Source organism: Balaenoptera acutorostrata, chromosome 17 (assembly GCF_949987535.1).
Source record: "Balaenoptera acutorostrata chromosome 17, mBalAcu1.1, whole genome shotgun sequence".
NCBI lineage: Eukaryota > Metazoa > Chordata > Mammalia > Artiodactyla > Balaenopteridae > Balaenoptera > Balaenoptera acutorostrata.
This window is the reverse complement of record NC_080080.1, coordinates 70,175,860-70,193,829: the sequence shown is the minus strand read 5'-3', so window position 1 is coordinate 70,193,829 and position 17,970 is coordinate 70,175,860. Positions and strand designations below refer to the sequence as shown.

Here is a 17,970-nt window from a genome sequence, read left to right as displayed (position 1 = left end):
TGCCAGAGAGTGTTCTGCCTATGTTCTCCTCTAAGAGTTTTATAGTGTCCAGTCTCACATTTAGGTCTTTAATCCATTCTGAGTTTATTTTTGTGTATGGTGTTAAAAAATGTTCTAATTTCATTTATGTATATGTAGCTGTCCAGTTTTCCCAGCATCATTTACTGAAGAGACTGTCTTTCCTCCATTGTATAGTCTTATCTCCTTTGTCATAGATTAATTGACCATAGGTGCATGGGTTTATTTCTGGGCTTTCTATCCTGTTCCATTGATCTATATTTCTATTTTTGTGCCAGTACCATACTGTTTTGATGACTAGAGCTTTGTAGTATAGTCTGAAGTCAGGGAGCCTGATTCCCCCAGCTCTGTTTTTCTTTCTCAAGATTGCTTTGGCTATTCGGGGTCTTCTGTGTCTCCATACACATTTTAAGATTTTTTTGTTGTAGTTCTGTGAAAAATGCCATTGATAATTTTATAAGGATTGCATTGAATCTGTAGATTGCCTTGGGTAGTATAGTCACTTTGACAGTATTGATATTAATGCCACTCAATATGCATATTATACTAAACAAAAGTAAATACTTAGCAACTAATTGAACTACTAAATTGTTACTGGTTTTAGATCTTTGAACCATATGATCATGTAAAAGTTTTGTTTAGTAAATAGTTATTTTCTTTTGTGTTTAATAATTTTAGATGAATTAGTGAATGAAATGAATATAGGAAATGAGTATAAGATTATTGGAATTCCAACCTGTATAAAAACATCACAAACTACTCTCTGTATAGAGGCAAATAATATCACTTTTTTCAATCCAAAAGGTAAGAAAAATGTTAGTATCATATATTAACAAATATTTAAATTTAAATCCATTTGTTCAGGAAATAAGTATTGGTTGCCTATGTGCTGGGCACTCTTCAAAGCACTAGGGATACAGTTGTGATGAGGACAGTCAGGGTTCCTACTCTTAAATCATATGGTAGACAGTCAGTAAATCTGTAAACTAATTAATAAGACAATTTCAGATAATAAATGCTGCAAAGGAAATAAAGCAAGATAATGTAAAACCTTGCCCACAGGAAGGACTCCTTTCTTTTGGCTAAACCTTATTTAGATTTTTTTTTTAATAATTACCAACAAGAAAAATGTTTTAAGATGCCAAGAGTTAGAGATTAGTTTGAAGGTTTTTCTATCCATCCCTTTGTTTTCTAGCTAAGTAACTGTTGTGGTCTGAGAAAAAGAGGCCAATAAAATGGCATCCTTTTCCTCAGCTGAGTTTTGAATGAATCGAGAAATAAGACAAAAGAGAAAGGCAGCTGGGGGCCAAAATATCACCCTTATTACTGATAATTTCCTTGCAACCTAATTAAGAATTAAGTAAACAAAAGTGGAGAGCAGACCTACGCTTAACTTGGCACGCAAATATCTAAATATAGGACAGGCTAGTTAAATCTTAAATAATGAAGTTAGATTTTTTTTTTCTTTTTGTATTCCCTAGATAACCATCTGCAATAACAGAGGCCCAAGTTGAATTTAAATGCAATGGATTCTAGATACCTCTGCTTATTTTGAAGAGAAAGCTTTATTTATTTATTTATTTTTTGGCTGCGATGTGTGGTTTGTGGGGATCTTAGTTCCCCGACCAGGGATCGGGCCCGTGCCCCCTGCATTGGAACCACAGAGTCCTATCCACTGGACCACCAGGGAATTCCTGAGAAAAACTTCTTAAAGGAATAAAAATATTGAAGAAAGAAAGTACTAATGAACAATAGGCATTTTAAAGATATTTAAAATATTTTCTGCTGTGAAGTGCTTTAAGATTTACTGATTTGGCGGCAGAACATGACATATATGTAGGTGAAGTGTGCTTTCTCCTGCTGAACTCTAGAATTAGGCAGATTTAACCACCCAAATGTGGCAAGAGCTACACTAATGTAGGCCTCCCTTGGTCCATGGGCATTGATGAGTAGAATAAATCATTGCCCTGTGATGACAGCCCAAGAGGAAGGAGAAAGGGACTGGGTTACATGTGCGCAGCTGTTTCTCCCAAACTGACCAACTGGATTAAATCACTCATCTCTTTCAGGAGTTGGGCAGAATAAGGTAGTGGAGAAGGTCTAAAATGTTACAGTATATGTTGAAGTCATAGAGTATAAATCTCCCCTTTTAACAGCAATAATCAAGTATTTCCCATTCTGCTTTTTAGACCTCACTAAAGGTGATAATATTTCAAACATAGATATGTGGAAGCAAACACTGCAGTACAAGAGCCCCATGATCTGGCTTTGCTCACATAGGTCTTAAAAGGAAAAAATGAGAGATTTGCTTGCAACCCACAGCCAGTCTATGTGGGCACACAGGTTGACTGCTTCTTCTTACTGCATTCCTTGGGATAGAAATGATAGACCAGAGTGACCTCCAATCATAATTTAATATCATTGTAATAATTTGAATGTGGCATCATTAAAAGAACTGCAATTTGATAATATTTTAGATAAATGGAATTAGATGTTTATAATATCATTTTCTGGTTTTAAAAAACTTTTTTTAACATATATGTTAATATTTACTTTCAGTTCCTTCAGGAATTAGCGACAATTTCAGTTGTCTCCTCTCTTTGACTTCCAGCTCGTACTGGAAGTTTACAGCAATACTTGCCAATATCTTTGCATCACAAATTGTTCCTCCTGGGACTTACAATTTGCTGAAGCTCTGTTTGTTGATGAGTCTAGTACAGACAAGTGACCGTAACAAGGAACTGGAAGATTGCCTGGATCTTTTAATTATAACAAGTGATATTCTACTCGTAGACAGGTAAAATATATGACATTATGAATTGGTCACAGATTTGCATACATCTTTTCCATGAACATTATTACAAGGCAAATATTTGGAATTTATCTGAGCAGTATAAATATTTAAATAAACTTTTCTCAATGAAGTTCAAAACTTTTTAAAACATGAATTCAGAAATGGGATATTTGCTTTCAACATTTTGAGAATCTAACCACTCGAAGTTTCAACTTGTTTCCCCACTCAGACCTTTTAAAACAAATGCCTCCTTTGCAGGCTTCCTTTTCCCCCATTCCCTAGATCAGTGTTCTGCTTTTGTACTTTGTTTTTCACTTCACAATAATCTCCCCGCTAGAGCTAACAAGCTGTTTTCTTCTTTTTCTTCAAGATTCCATTCAATAATATTGATTCACTGCGCCCAAATAAGCCTGTTAAAAGTGCCAAAATTACTGTTTTGGGGGTGTCACTCTAACCTTGGAGTAAGCCTCTACTCAGCATATTGGGGTTCCCCACTAGCAAGTACCCTTTTTAAAAAGTTACTTAAATGTTCAAAAAGCTAGGAATAAGCTTCATATATTAAAATCATGTATGCAAATATAAAGCAAAAACAAATTTATGGAATGAATTTTAAATTAAAAAAATAAAATTCAGATTAGCTCTAACTTAATTGGACAGATGATGTTTTGCTAAAATTAAAATTAAATCACAATGTAAACATAGTGCTAACTGCTACAGATTGTACCAATTTAATCTTACACTAACGAGCATGAGAATATTTGTTTCCTAACAGCCTCACCAACACTGGGTATTATCAAACTTTAAAATTTTGCCATTTGATGGATGGAAAGTGGTATTTTATTTTAATTTGCATTTCTTTAACTAGAAGTAAGTTTTAGCATCATTTAGAATTTGTTAAACACTTTTTATTATTTTTCTATGAACTCCTTGACCATTGTCCATTTTTTAAATTAAGTTGTTTATTTCTTACTGATTTGTGATACCTCTTGTAAATTAAAGCCTTTGTCTCTCTTTCTGTTTGTCATTAACCTTTTCCTGTGGTATTTGGGGCTGTATGAGAGATTTGGTGTTTTGTTTTGTTTTTTAGGTGAAATTTACAAAAATAAAGTGAAGTAATCAGATCTTAGGTATACAATTCGATGAGTCTTGACAGATGCATACATTCCTATAGCCATCACCTCAATAAGATATAGAACATTTCCGTTTTCCTTTACCTTGGAAAGGTCCTTCATTTTCTCTTCCAATTAGTTCCTATCTCCACGGTGATTTCTTTTTTTTTTTTTTTTTTTTAAATTAATTAATTAATTAATTTATTTATTTTTAGCTGTGTTGGGTCTTCGTTTCTGTGCGAGGGCTTTCTCTAGTTGTGGCAAGCGGGGGCCACTCTTCATCGCGGTGCGCGGGCCTCTCACTATCACAGCCTCTCCTGTTGGGGAGCACAGGCTCCAGACGCGCAGGCTCAGTAGTTGTGGCTCACGGGCCCAGCCGCTCCGCGGCATGTGGGATCTTCCCAGACCAGGGCTCGAACCCGTGTCCCCTGCATTGGCAGGCAGACTCTCAACCACTGCGCCACCAGGGAAGCCCTCCACGGTGATTTCTGTCACCATAGGTTAATTTTCCTGTTCTTGAACTTCGTATAACTAGGATCATACGGTGCACACTCTTTTGGGTCTAGCCTCTTTCGCTCAACATGTTCTTGAGATTGGCCCTGTTGTGTGTATCAGAAGTTCATTGTTTTTATTGGTGAGTAGTGTTCCATTATATGAATATACCAGAATTTGTTTATCTGTTCTCCTAGTGATGGACATTTGGGTTTTGCATGTTTTTTTTTTTTTAAATTATTAAAGCAAAGTCCTAGGACAGGGCATGGCACACAGAAGATGATCAATTGATATTTGACAAATGAATCAATGAATGGATATGTGGGTTTTTTTTTTTGGCTGTGTTTTGGGTCTTCATTGTTGCACGTGGGCTCTCTCTAGTTGCAGCGAGCGGGGGCTACTCTTAGTTGCAGTGCGCGGGCTTCTCATTGCGGTGGCCTCTCTTGTTGCAGAGCTCCAGTAGTTGTGCCCGTGGGCTCAGTAGTTGTGGCTCACAGGCTCCAGAGTGCAGGCTCAGTAGTTGTGGCGCACAGGCTTAGTTGCTCCAAGGCATGTGGGATCTTCCTGGACCAGGGCTTGAACCCGTGTCCCCTGCATTGGCAGGCGGATTCTTAACCACTGCACTACCAGGGAAGCCCTGGATTTTGCATGTTTTGACTATATAAGTAAGGCTGCTATAAATATCTCTTGTTCAAGTCTTTTTGTAGACCTAGGTTTTCATTATCTTGGATAAATACCTAGGAGTGGAATTATTGTGTCATAAGGTAGGTTTATATAACTTTATAAGAAACTGCCAAATAGTTTTTCAAAGTGGTTGTACAATTTTACCTTCCTAACAATGAGTTAAGGTTCCAGTTGTTTCTATCCTCACCAACAACCAGTGTGGTCAGTCTTTCTCAATTTAGCCATTCTAGGGCATGTGAAATGGTGTCTCATTACGGTTCTAAGTTGCATTTCCCTGATGACTACTGATTTCAAGCTCTTTTTCATGTGCTTATTAGCTACTCATGCATCTTCTTTTCTGAAGTGTCAAGTCCTTTGCTCACTTTTAAATGGGGCTCTTCCAGATGCACATCTGTTGTCACATATGTATCATGAAATTTTTCTCCCAGTCTAAAGCTTGAGTTTTTTTTTCTTAAAGATATCTTTGTTGAGCAGACCTTTTAGTTTAGGTTATTATTTTCTTTTATGTTTAGTGTTTTCTGGGTTCTGTTTAAGAAATCTTTGTCTACCCCAAGGTCATGAAGATATTCTTTTATGTTTTCTTCTAGAAGTATTTGTTTTTACATTAGGTCTGTTTGCTATTACAAGTCAATTTTTGTATATGATACAAGGTAGGAGCCAAGATTAATATTTTTCCTATGCATTTATCTAATTTTTCCATACCATTTGTTTAAAAGACTTTCCTTTCCCCATTGAATTGCTTTGCTACTAATGTTGAAAATTAGTTGAACTGGTTATAAACTAGGTGTAAAATTGAACTGGGTATATATCTATTTAAAGGTTCTTTTCTGTTATTTTGACCTTTATGTCTATAATTATGCCTCACATTCTTGATTATTGTAGCTCTATATTAAGTTTTGAATCAGGTAGTGCAACTTTATTCTTCATTTTAAAGATTTGTTTGCACTATTTTAGGTCGTTTATGTTTTCTTATAAAGTTTAGGATCTATATGTTAACATCAACCTCCATCCCCATCACCCCCAAAGAGCCTTTAAGGATTTTGATGGAACTGCATTTAACTTATAAATCAATTTGGGAAGAATTTACATCTTAACAATGTTGAGTCTTCCAATCTGTGAATATGGTATATATCTCCATTTATTTAAATCTTAATTTCTTTCAGCAATGTTTTGTAAAGGTCATGCACATAATTTAAGTTGATTTCTAAGTATTTGGTATTTTTGATGCTATTAAAAATGGTAGTGTTTTATTAATTTTATTTTTCAAATATTTGCTGTGAGTATATAGAGATACAATTGATTTTTGTATTTGGATCTTTTACTCTGTGACCTTGTATCAGTAGTTCAAAAAATTCCTCAGCTGATTCCAATGATAAGCCAAGTTTGAGGCCCATTGTTCTATATAACTAGGTTCTCAGCCTGACTGCATGTTAGAATCATCTGGGATAATATTAAAAAAAAAATGTATGACTGTGGCTCACCCCTAGAGATTCTAATTTACATCGTTTGGGGTGGGGCTTGGCATTAGAATTTTTTTAAAAACCCAGGCAATTTTTTTTTGTTAAAGTATAATTGACATGCAATATCATGTTCGTGTACATCATAGTGATTCAATATTTATATACATTTCAAAATGGTCACCACAATAAGTCTAGTTACCATCTGTCACCATACAAAGTTATTACAATATTATTGACCATATTCTCTATGCTGTACCTTACATCCTCGTGACATTTATTTTATAACTAGAAGTTTGTACCTCTTAATCCCTTTTACTTATTTCGCTTTCCCAATCCCCCTCCCCTCTGGCAGCAACAGGTTTGTTTTCTATATCTATTCTGTCTTGTTTTGTTTGTTCATTTGTTGTTTTTTTTTAGATTCCACATATAAGTGAAATCGTATAATAATTATCTTTTTCTATCTGACTTACTTTACTTAGCATAATACCCTCTAGGCCCATCCATGTTGTCACAAATGTCAAGATTTCATACTTTTTATTGCTTAATAATATTCCATTATATATATACCACATCTTCTTTATCAATTCATCTATTGATAGACACTTAGGTTGTTTCCATATCTTGGCTATTGTAAATAATGCTGCAATGAACATAGGGGAGCATGTATCTTTTCTAATTAGTGTTTTTGTTTTCTTTGGATTAATACCCAGAAGTGGAATTGCTGGATCATATGGTAACTCTATTTTTAGTTTTTTGAGGAACCTCCTTACTGTTTTCCACAGTGGCTGCAACAATTTACATTCCCACCAACAGTGCATAAGGAGTCCCTTTTCTCCACATTCTTGCCAACGCTTGGGTTGTTTTTTGTTGTTTTTTTGTCTTTTTGATAACAGCCATTCTGACAGGTGTGATGTGATATCTCATCATGGTTTTGATTTGCATTCCCCTGATGAGTAGTGATTTGACTATCTTTTCATGTGCCTGTTGGTTCCCCAGGTGATGTTAATGTGAGCTAGGTTTGAGAACCACTGCTCTATAGGCTTGCAAATTTTCTTTCTAAATCTTACCCATTTTATATATCTTCAAATTAGCATCTAAATTCTTTGGAATGACACATACACTAGACATTTTATAGCATCTGCCTATCCACATTTAAGAGATACTCCTTCACCCTCTTTGTACCGTATCTCTGCTCATCATAGTAGATTGCACCAGCAAGCTATGATTTCTGTGGCAAGGATTGAAAAGCTAAGCTAAGATAATCATATTCCTTTCTTATAATTTAAGTTTGAGAAATGAAGAGGGTGAGGCAATTGGCAAAGAGATTAGAAAGCAAAAGGATGTATCAAGAGTTATCTTGGGCTTCCCTGGTGGTGCAGTGGTTGAGAATCTGCCTGCCAATGCAGGGGACACGGGTTCGAGCCCTGGTCTGGGAAGATCCCACATCCCGCGGAGCAGCTGGGCCCGTGAGCCACAATTACTGAGCCTGCGCGTCTGGAGCCTGTGCTCCGCAACAGGAGAGGCCGCGATAATGAGAGGTCCGTGCACCGCGATGAAGAGTGGCCCCCACTTGCCACAACTAGAGAAAGCCCTCACACAGAAACGAAGACTCAACACAGCCATAAATAAATAAATAAATAAAATTTAAAAAAAGAGTTATCTTGATACATAGGTAGCAGGGGTAGTCATGATGAACTATTGGCAAGCCTAAATGCAAAAATTTTGAATAAACAAAAGAAAGCAATTCATAAAAAAAGGAAGTCCCCGTTCAAATGTCATTTCTCTATAGCTTTCTCTGACTTCCATCCAGGAGGAAATAATGATCTTTTATGGATGTCCTCATGACATTATTTTAGTACTTATCACATCGTGTTTTAGTTTTTTGTCTACATCTCTCTAGGCTGTGAGCTTTCCAAGTTAAGGACCAAGACTCATATATATATATATTGTTAATAACCTGAGACAATACATAGCAAAGACAAATCCTTTTTTTTAAAAAATTAATTAATTTTTTGCTGCACTGGGTCTTTGTTGCTGCGTGTGGGCTTTCTCTAGTTGCGGTGCACGGGCTTCTCAAGGGCTACTCTTCGTTGCAGTGAGCGAGGGCTACTCTTTGTTGCGGTGCACGGGCTTCTCATTGCGGTGGCTTCTCTTGTTGCAGAGCACAGGCTCTAGGCATGTGGGCTTCAGTAGTTGTGGCATGTGGGCTCAGTAGTTGTGGCTCACAGGCTCTAGAGCACAGGATCAGTAGTTGTGGCGCACGGGCTTAGTTGCTCCGCAGCATGTGGGATCCTCCCGGACCAGGGCTCAAACCCGTGTCCCCTGCATTGGCAGGCAGATCTTAACCACCGCACCACCAGGAAAGTCCTACATATACGTTTTTATCCATAGCACTAGTGCTCAACAGACATTGAATCAAATTAAATCTAATTGTATAGCTATTATGCATTATGACTTCTGAAAATCAAATATTAAATAATAGTAATGAATAATTTATGTTTTCCCTTAGGCTTTTGAATTTTAGTATAAACCTTGTGCCCCGTGGTATACGTCATCCAGTCTCTACTGAAATTTTTCCTACTCTATCCAGGAATAAGTATGGAACTGGAGCAGTTAGCATTCAAGCTGGCAGTGCTTTGCTAGCTAAAGGTGGTATCTGCTTTATAGGAGACTTGGCTTCACACAAGAAAGATAAACTTGAACAGCTTCAATCAGGTAAACAGTATTTTTTCAAATTAATTTTCACCTGTTTAACTTATAGTCTCATTAGTGTCAAGGGGTTACTTAACAATTAAGATTGTATTGTACACATTTTAGGAAGAGAGAAATTATATTAAATGACATTTCTCATTTTACCTTTATAAATAAAAACAGAGGAATTTAATGTGCAACATTAAATCAGTTGTGCTAACAACACATGAGTTTGTATTAGGTCAGATTTATTTCGTTTTCTTGTCTTATTGCATTAGCTAGGACTTCCAATATGATGTTGAAAAACAGTGGTGAGAAGGAACATCCTGATCTTGTCTTGCTCCTGATCTTAATAGGAAAGTTTCACGTTTCTCACCATTGAGTATGATGTTAGCTGTAGGTTTTTTGTAGAAGTTCTCTTGAAAGTTGAAGGAATTCCCCTCTATTCTTAATCTACTAAGAGTTTTTTAATAATGAATTGGTGCTGAATTTCATCAAATGCTATTTCTACACCTATTGATATGATAATGTGATTTTTCTTCTGTAGCCTGTTGATATTATGGATTACATTAATTGATTTTCAGATGTTGAACCAGCTTTACATACCTAACATAAACCCTACCTGGCTGTGGTGTATAATTCTTTTTATACATTGTTGGACTTGATTTGCTATTATGTTGTTGAGGATTTTTGCCTGTATATTCACAAGAGATATTGGTCTGTAGTTTTCTTTTTTTTTTTTTAATAAGCTCAGGTGTGTGGGCCTTTTTTTTTTTTTTAATTTTGTCACATAGGTTTTTTTTTTCTTTTAATTTATTTATTATTTATTTATTATTTATTTTTGGCTGTGTTGGGTCTTTGTTTCTGTGCGAGGGCTTTCTCTAGTTGCGGCAAGCAGGGGCCACTCTTCATCGCGATGCGCGGGCCTCTCACTATTGCGGCCTCTCTTGTTGCAGAGCACAGGCTCCAGACGCGCAGGCTCAGTAGTTGTGGCTCACACGCCTAGTTTTTCCACGGCATGTGGGATCTTCCCAGACCAGGGCTCGAACCCGTGTCCCCTGCATTGGCAGGCAGATTCTCAACCACTGCGCCACCAGGGAAGCCCCTGTAGTTTTCTTATAATATCTTTTGTCTGGTTTTAGTATTAGGATAATGCTGCTTGGGCCAGATTTATAACTAACAAGGATATGGACAGATAAATATCAGGCCAAGAGAAGTTAGGGCCTTACACTCTTGGCATACCAGCAAGAATGTGCAGCAATACGGAGGGCACATAGCATATTGCCTCTCCCTACAAGAGAATGCAGAAATAGACCCACGCTAATATGCTTACTTGATTTTTGACCACAGCATCAAAGCAAGAAAATGGACAAAGGAAAGTTTTTTCAACAAATGATGGTGGAACATCTGGCTATATATATGGAAAAAATTAATATTGGCTCATACCTCACAATTGTACACAATAATTAATTAAAGATGGATCATAAACCTAAATGTAAAAACTAAAATTATAAAGCTACTAGAAGAAAACATGGGAAATCTTCATGACCTTAGGGTAGGCAAAGATTTTTTAGACAAAACCCAGAAAGCAATAAACAGAAAATAATTGATGAATTGGACTTGATCAAAACTAAAAAGTTATACACATCAAAAAGGCCATTTAAAAAGTGAATAGGCAAGCAAAGAAAAAGAAAATAATTACAATACATATATTTGACATAGGACATATACCTAGAACATAGAAACAATTCTTACAAGTCAGTAATTTCAAAAACAAAGAACCAGACAGCCTACAGAATGGGAGAAAATATTTGCAAAGGATGTGACTGACAAGGCTTAATCTCCAAAGTATACAAACAGCTCATACAACTCAACAACAAAAAAACAAACAATCCAATCAAAAAATGGGCTGAAGACCTCAATAGACATTTCTCCAAAGAAGACATACAGATGGCCAACAGGCACATGGAAAGATGCTCAACATCACTAATTATTAGAGAAATGCAAATCAAAACTACAATGAGATACCACCTCACACCAGTCATAATGGCCATCATTAAAAAGTCTATAAATAACAAATGCTGGAGAGGGTGTGGAAAAAAGGGAACCCTCCTACAGAGTTGGTGGGAATGTAAGTTGGTGCAGCCACTATGGAAAACAGTATGGAGGTTCCTCAAAAAACTAAAAATAGAGTTGCCATATGATCCAGCAATCCCACTCCTGGCATATATCCAGACAAAATTATAATTCAAAAAGATATTTGTGCCCCTATGTTCATAGCAGCACTGTTCACAATAGCCAAGACATGGAAACAGCCTAAATGTCCATTGACGGATGAATGGATAAAGAAGATGTACTTTGTCAATACTACTCAGCCATAAAAAAGAATGAAATAATGCCATTTGCAGCAACATGGATGGACCTACAGATTGGCATACTAAGGGAAGTAAGGCAGACAGAGAAAGACAAATATCATATGATATCACTTATATGTGGAATCTAAAGTATGACACAAATGAACTTACCTACACAACAGAAACAGACTCATAGAAATAGAGAACAGACTTGTGGTTGCCGAGGGAGGTAGGGAGGGATGGAGTGGGAGTTTGGGGTTAGCAGATGCAAACTAGTATGTATAGAATGGATAAATTATCCTACTGTATAGCACAGGGAGCTATATTCAATATCTGTGATAAACCTAATGGAAAAGAATATAAAAAAGAATGTATATTTATATATATATTTCTGTACAGCAGAAATTAACACAACATTGTAAATCAAACATTCTTCAACACATACACACAAAGAACCCAGCAAAAAAATGGTCAAAAGACTTAGATAGTGACTTCACAAAGGAATGTATACAAAATGACAAATAAGTGCATGAAAGAGTGCTTAATATCATTAGTTGGATATTGGGGAAATGAAAATAAAAACCACAATGAGATACCAATACTTACACATACTAGCAGGTGCTGCTTCATGGGCGGGGAACAAGTATAGCTCCCCCTAGAAGAGCCTGGCACTTGGTTAAAACTCTACTGTCACCATCTTCAAATTTTTAATGATTTTAGGGCTTCCCTGGGGGCTCAATGGTTAAGAATCCGCCTGCCAATGCAGGGGACACGGGTTCGAGCCCTGGTCCAGGAAGATCCCACATGCCGCATAGCAACTAAGCCCGTGCGTCACAACTACTGAGCCTGCGCTCTAGAGCCCATGAGCCACAACTGCTGAAGCCCGCACGCCTAGAGCCTGTGCTCTGCAACAAGAGAAACCACCACAATGAGAAGCCTGCGCACCGCACTGAAGAGTAGCCCCCGCTCGCTGCAACTAGAGAAAGCCCGCGCACAGCAGTGAAGACCCAACGCAGTCAAAAATAAATAAATAAGTAAATTTTTAAAAAATTATAAAAAGAAAATTTTAATGATTTTATCTTTGAAGTTGTTTTGTAAGGAAGACAGGGGAGCTTGAACGTGAGCAGAGGAGATACATCCATGCATGTGTCCACCATGCCTTGCTGCCCTATTTCAAATAGCATTTGCGATCACTATGAGGCTTGTTCACGCACTTAATTTGTAATCAGTTTGATTCTCGCTGGACTCTCATGCATTGTGACTACACTGCAATTCAGTGCCTATGTTCCTTTTCAAAACATCTTCTGCTGAGTGAGATGGGGAGCTGATAGCCCCAAGGAAGCCAAGCTTTCCATTTGAATCAGACTTGCTTCTGTAATAGGCAGTGGCGTTCTAAGAAACACAAATGACCAAGGAACCCCATCATATCCTTTCTTACTTGGTTACTTCCCTGTATTTGCCAACCTCTTATATTGAAAATGATAATATAGGAGGGAAGGGAAAGATAGGGCAACCCGTTGTTCCTTTTCCTTTCAGTCCTTCCTTACTCATCAGCAGAGAGTGCTGGTGAAATGTGTGCATATCAAGAAACAAATTAAAAACAGTTTTGTGCAAAATAAAAATATTTCCCCTGTTCTGATAAGAACAAAAATATATAAACATGTATTAATGCTTCCTACAAAATACTAATGATGCTGCATATGAGTTAAATGCTCAAATATTTGTATTTAAGACTGGAATTGTACAATATAAAGATAAATGGTAAAATTCATGTCAATAATTTAAAATTTTAGTATTAAACTGACAGCTACTTCTATTACATTTTCTGGTAATAGCTTTATTGAAATATAATTTGCACACCATAAAATTCACCCACCTAAAATGTACAGTTCAGTGGCTTTTTGAATATTCACAGAGTTGTACAACCATCACCACTATCTGTTATACTTTCAGAACATTTTCATTACCCCAAAGGAAACCCCGTACTCATTAGCAGTCACCCCCCATGCCCCCTCTCCCCAGAGTTCCCAGAAACCTAATCTGCTTTCTGTCTCTATGGATTTGCCTATTCTGGACATTTCATATAAATGGAATCATACAATTTGTGGTCTTTTATTACTGGCTTCTTTCACTTAGCATAATGTTTTTGAGGTTCATCCATGTTGTAGCATGTATCACTTCATTCCTTTTTTTAAAAAAATATTGATAAAATACACAACGTAAAATTGACCATCTTAACCATTTTCCAATGTACAGTTCAGTGGCATTAAGTACATTCACAATGTTATGCAATCATCACCACTATCCATTTCTAGAACTTTTTCATAATCCCCAACAGAAAGTCTATACTCATTAAACAATAACTCTCTATTCCCCCCTATCTCTAGCCCCTGGGAATCTCTATTTGACTTTCTGTCTCTATGAATTTGCCTCTTCACAGAATCTCATTCCTTTTTATGGCTGAATAATATTCCAATATATATAAGTGATTATATATATATATATATATATATATATATATATATAGTCACTTAAAAAATCATTCATCTGTTAATGGACCCTTGGGTTGTTTCTACATTTTGGCTATTGTGAATAATGATGCTATGAACATTGGTGTAAAAGTATCTGTTTAAGTCCCTGCTTTCAACTCTTTTGCATATATACCTATAAGTGGAATTGCTGGATCATGTGGTAATTCTATGTTTAACTTTATGAGGATCCACCAAACTGCTTTCCATAGTGGCCACACCATTTTACGTTCCCACCAGTAATGCACAAGGGTTCTAATCTCTCCACATCACCCCTATTTACATTTTATAAGTAATAAAATATTTTTAAAAGAAAAAGCTTTATATAAAAAACAGCATTTTCCCCTGCTTTTTGAATAAGAGGCCCATATTTTCATTTTACATTGGACCTTACAAATTATGTGGCTGGCCCTGGCTACTAGAATGACAAAAATTAAAAAGACCAACAACAACGGATGTTATCAAGGATGTAGAGAAGTTGGAATTCTCATCTATTGTTGATGAGAGTATAGAATAGTACAACCATTTTGCAAACTGCAGTTTCTATATAGTTAAATATATATTTACCTTATGATCCAAAAGAAAAATAAACATGTATACAAAAAACTCTTATCGTGAATGGAGAGAAGACTAATTTGAGAAATATTTGAGAGATAGCATCCTAGGAATAGAATTGAATCCATAGATTGAATGCTTATAAGGGATGAGGGGAGGATAGAAAGGAGAATGGGATGTTTCCCCTTTTTTTGTTTGGGTTTTAAGTGGATCAATGGTGATTCTCCTAATTGTGAGTAATGCACAAGAGCCATTTGAGGAGGAGAAATGATGAATTTGGTTTCTCACATGTTGAATTTGAGATATATTTTCTCCTAGTCACTCCTACTTAGATGGCCCACTTTCTATTATTTTTTTTTTGGCACATAAAAGAACATTGTTGGGGACTTCCCTGGCAGTCCAGTAGTTAAGACTCCACGCTCCCAATTCAGGGGGCGTGGGTTCGATCCCTGGTCGGGGAACTAAGGTCCCACTGCACTACCTGCATTATATGACCAGTCTCCTTACCCTCTGCCTATTCCTCCCAATTCACGATTCTGGCTACATGCTTTGGACTGATGATACTCATCGTCAGGGGACACATAAACATTCAAATGTTTTCCTTGCCTTCTTCTTTTTTATGGCAGATCCTCTAATTTAGCCATATCTTGCAAAACAATCAAATTTACTTGTGTCTTTACTATCCAAAATTTAGACTGTAAAATTCTGTATAATAATATTTATTAATTTAAAGACATATAGACCAAAGTGAACTTAAATAACAAATGGATAATGTCTTTTGACTTAGCTGTGGAAAGTAGAAGCATCACAGTATACATCTCAGGAAAGAAGTTTGGGGATGATATGGACCAACAAATGACTTTTCCAGTTCAGTGCAGTTTTTGGTCTTTTGTTGATATGGATTCATCTTCAAGAAGAAATATACAGAAAACCAATACTCTAATTGGTCAGATGGTAAAGTATATGTGTATTTTATTGTTAGAGTGTTGTTCAGGGAATTTAGTCACAGATTTTAATCTTAATGTTTTTATTGTTCTTAATGTTTTATTATTATTTCTTTGCTTAATTTCTATACTTAATTGGGCTAGAACTAAATAATGACACAGTTGTTTGAAAATTTTCATTTTTTAGTCATGCAAAGCAGGTGTCTGCTCACTAGAAATTATTATTTGAATAGGTAGTGGGAGAGGCTTTAATGAATAGTGTGTAAGAAGATACTCAGTAAAAAGCATTTTAGAAAAATTTGTTATCACAAAGTTCCCATGTTATTTGGGAATCACTTTAAATAATAATAATAACAAATAATAAAATAATTATTACAATTATAGTTTTATAATTTAATATTATAATAATATAATTCTACTAATAGTTTAAATAATACTTAATTTGAAGTGTTTATGAAAATGCCAGTGTTTAATATTTGCCTTTTACATTTTTGTTTGATGTAGGATTGCAGTTTGATTCCAGCTAATCTCGTAGAGGCATTTGGATTATTGATTAACTGCAATGAATCATCTCCTTGCCACCCACTTCTTCCTACTGTGCAACATACTTTAAAGAAAGCCATTGATCCTGAAGGGCTGCTTTATGTAGCTTCTAAACAGTTCACAACTGAAGATTTTGAAAAGGTAAAAGTATGTGCTAATGTTTCTCAATGTAAATAAAACTCCCTTTGAACATTTAGTTTTCCTTATTTAGAATTCTTTTATTCCGATTTGCTTCCAGCTTTTAAGCATTTTAAGGACATTGTTTAGAAAAAATTTAGGTTTATAATTAAACTAGAAACTGTAAGGACATAGGGACTTCCCTGGCCATCCAGTGGGTAAGACTCCATGCTCCCAGTGCAGGTGGCCCGGGTTCGATCCCTGGTCGGGGAATTAGATCCCACATGCATGCTGCAACTAAAACCCGGTGCAGCCAAAATAAATAAATAAATAAATATTTTTAAAAAACTATAAGGACATAGATATTAAAACATTGAGTTTATTCTTTGAACCACTGACCAAATCACCATAGCTTAAAGCATTTCCATGAAAAGATTCAAAATAGAATATTTCTATAAAACATTATGTTGAGAGGCTTTATAAGTATACAGCTTTCTACATTTTACAGACTATTGAAAGGGAAACTTTACATGAATGCCTGCAGAGTTCTGACTATAGGGGATAACTCTCATGACTCACAAACCCATTTATTTTAATGTCCTGACCTGAAAACACGTGTGGTATGTTCAGATAATCTGAGAGTAGATGATGCAAATTTAGTAATGCCTGTCATAGCTATTAAAGGTAGTCAGGTATTTACAAGTGAAGCCCTTTTAATATTAACTATTCAGAAATCTGTCCACAGTAGAGTTAAGGTATCTGTGTAGGATAGCTAAAAGGCATGGAATACTGGGAAATGGGAATCCATGGGTCATTAAATTTTTTGTTCATACCTGCCTTCCTTGTAGCCCAAATTGCATGGATAAAAGGTTGAAAGGTGAGGTGGATTTAAAAATGAAATATAAGCATAATTTATTCACATAAATTAGAACAGAAAAAGAATAATATTTATGATAAAATAAGGTCTTTTTGTTTGTTTTAGTATATAAAAAAAAGTAGTCTCTAGGAATTGGGATACTAAATAATATAGACACGCTAATGACCTGGAGAAATTTTTGCCCAGTTTTTCCCTGAAAGACAAACAAAAAAAAATCTATGGATTTATTAGTCAGGCATTTACTGAATACTTTATATAGATGAGCCTCTTTCTGTTCTTTTATATTCTCTAAGAAATGTACATTTTTCTTCCTTAAATAGTTTATTATTTAATTGAGATATGAAACAATTAAGGGACAACTCAAGTGCTAAGCTGGGTGGTGCTGACTATAAGTATTTCATGAATTCAGAAAGGAAGAGATCAAGTAGAATGCAAGAGTTAGGAAGACTTCAGGAGGCGGTGAGATTTTAGTTGGGCCTTAAGAAAAGATACGACTTAGATGATAGGAAGGATGGGCATTCAAAAAATAAAAATAGGAGCAAAGACATAAAAGTAGAGATGAGTATAAATGGAAAACTGTGAGAAAACCTGCCTGACTGGAGCAAAAATTGTATTATGGAGTCATCGAGGTAGGCAGTTCTTGCAGAAGTTGACAACTGGAGGCTAATGCTAACTCCCAGTGCTACACTCTCAGTAGCAGGGACAACGGGTCCTTTACTGAAAGGGGATATAGGTGGCGTATCACTGTGCCCCCATAGCATAAAATCTAGAGAGAGCTACCAATGTTATTAATAGTATTACTAT

General features: G+C 36.0%; 1 protein-coding gene across 1 annotated transcript in view; it reads left to right on the top strand.

The window, feature by feature from the left end:
• MCMDC2 (minichromosome maintenance domain containing 2) overlaps nt 1–17,970 on the top strand; it is a 36,411-nt gene that overhangs the window by 7,078 nt on the left and 11,363 nt on the right. The window contains exons 7-11 of the mRNA XM_007185018.2: nt 697–822; nt 2,578–2,815; nt 9,067–9,272; nt 15,473–15,639; nt 16,134–16,313. Coding sequence (XP_007185080.2) covers nt 697–822; nt 2,578–2,815; nt 9,067–9,272; nt 15,473–15,639; nt 16,134–16,313 — 917 coding nt within the window. The remainder of the gene's footprint in view (nt 1–696; nt 823–2,577; nt 2,816–9,066; nt 9,273–15,472; nt 15,640–16,133; nt 16,314–17,970) is intronic.